This window comes from Acanthisitta chloris, unplaced genomic scaffold (assembly GCF_000695815.1).
Source record: "Acanthisitta chloris isolate BGI_N310 unplaced genomic scaffold, ASM69581v1 scaffold29431, whole genome shotgun sequence".
Lineage (NCBI taxonomy): Eukaryota > Metazoa > Chordata > Aves > Passeriformes > Acanthisittidae > Acanthisitta > Acanthisitta chloris.
Genome location: NW_008658102.1, coordinates 1 through 1,798, shown reverse-complemented (window position 1 = coordinate 1,798; position 1,798 = coordinate 1). Strand labels below are relative to the sequence as shown.

General features: G+C 51.5%; 1 protein-coding gene across 1 annotated transcript; it reads right to left on the bottom strand.

The window, feature by feature from the left end:
- Positions 1 to 1,269: 1,269 nt before the first annotated feature.
- On the bottom strand, positions 1,270 to 1,792 carry FBXL14 (F-box and leucine-rich repeat protein 14). The gene has a single exon (XM_009085000.1). The coding sequence runs from the start codon at positions 1,644 to 1,646 to the stop codon at positions 1,416 to 1,418; it is 231 nt and encodes a 76-aa protein (XP_009083248.1). The 5' UTR covers positions 1,647 to 1,792; the 3' UTR covers positions 1,270 to 1,415.
- Positions 1,793 to 1,798: the final 6 nt, after the last annotated feature.

Sequence of the window (1,798 nt, the reverse complement as noted above, 5' to 3'; positions counted from 1 at the left end):
TTATATATATAGAATATATTCAGCAGAAAAAAAATGTACTTAAAAATCCACAAGAACAGCAACTTCATATGTCTTTAAAAATAAAACCATGTAAGAAAATGAATACTGTAAAGGGGAGAATGAGTGAGGAAAATTGGGATCAGTTACAGGACGTAAGCAAGGGATAGATGGGAGAGTAAGAGGCTGTTTTTGTAGCAGTAATTTTTTTTATGCATTTCAAAATAAAAACAGGTCACAGTATCTCAGATGAAGCAGAAATGAAGCTGGAGATTCTCCCTCGAGTCCCCTGGGTAGAGGGGAGCTAAGAACCCCTTCTACCTGCTCACCCCCAACCCAAAGAGGAATGGATATGTTGTAGCTGGATATCCCTGTTGCCAAGAAGGAGGGGAGAAAAAGAGAGAATGGTGAAAGGGAAGACAGTCTCGGTAACTCTCAGTGTCCCCCAGTGCACAGGAAGGCTTAAGAGGCTGGGGTCTGTGTCCAGTCCCCACAGAGACAGGAGAAGGAGGAAATGGTATCTTCATCTCCAGTAGAGAGATGGGGAGAGAGAATGGAGTGCCTAAGCTTTTCCATTACCCATAGTGCAGGCTGACATGGAAACATACTGACAAAAGGCGAGGCTGAAGCTATCGCTAGTCTCAGTGCAGTGGAGAACTGGAATAGTGGGAGGTTGTATCCACCCACAGCAGAGAATAACATGGAACCATAGACTGAAAACAGATTTAAAAGAAAAAAAATAAAAATCATGTACCTAGGGAGCAGTATTTCTGTCACAAACGTGTTGACAAGGGAGGGGCAAGCACAGAGGTGGAATGGTTGTTTCACCAAAAGCTGCCTGTGCCCAAGCACAGGGTGACTGGGTACAGAAGTGCAGCTAGGAAGCCTTTTCTGCTGTCATTACTTTTTGTTCCCATCTCCATTCCCACTCTCCTTTCTATAAACCAAAAATAATCTACTCTGAATACATGGCAGAACAAGGGTCTTTCTTTATCCATCCTTAGTGCGCAAGGGGATGGAGTCAGGGAGTGGGGATAAAGAGGGGTGTCTCTAGCCCCAGTGCATAAGAGTGTGGGTTTCTACCTCTTCCGCAGGGAAGGATGTTGTGGGAAGGGGGAGCTCTGCCTGCCCAGCGTGGAGCTTGAGGCATGACCTGGAAAACGGATAGGTGCTTTCTGTATCTCCTCCTCCTCCCACTTCCTCCTCCAAAGCAAGGGTAGTTAGCCAGCACAGAAGGGTCGAGGATACACTCTCTCTCTGCTCCTCCCTCCAGTGCCAGGGTGCGTGGGTAGCATGACTCTGTGCGTGCCCCTCTCTCTCTCTCTCTCTCTCTCTCTCTCCCCTCCTCTGCAGCAGTCAGTCAGTCAGTCAGTGAGTCCCTCCAGAGGAGACGGAGGTCTCGGGGCACCCTCCTCGTCTCACCTGACCTTCTCACTCTCAGTCATTTCCCAAAGTCCCAGGTTGAGCACCTTGAGGCAGGGCAGCTGGGTGATGCGCTCCAGGCCCCGCTTGGTGATGCGGGTGCAGCCGTAGAGGTCGATGCCCGTGAGCTGGCTGAGGTGCTCGGCGATGAGCTCCAGGCCCTTGTCGGTGATGCGGACGCACTGGCCGATGTTGAGGGTGCGCAGCCCGTGCATCTGCCGCACCATGCGGTTGATGCCCTCGTCGCTGATGTGGCAGGAGCAGAGGGAGAGGGAGCGCAGCCCGTCCAGGCCCTGCGCGATGTAGGCCAGGCTCTGGTCCCCCACTTTGTCACAGAAGGAGACGTCGAGGCCGGAGAGCCGCAGGCTGCCCATGGCCA

Bases quoted from the DNA above. Each gene is read 5' to 3' on its own strand.
- FBXL14 (XM_009085000.1), bottom strand. From the start codon at position 1,646: ATGGTGCGGCAGATGCACGGGCTGCGCACCCTCAACATCGGCCAGTGC.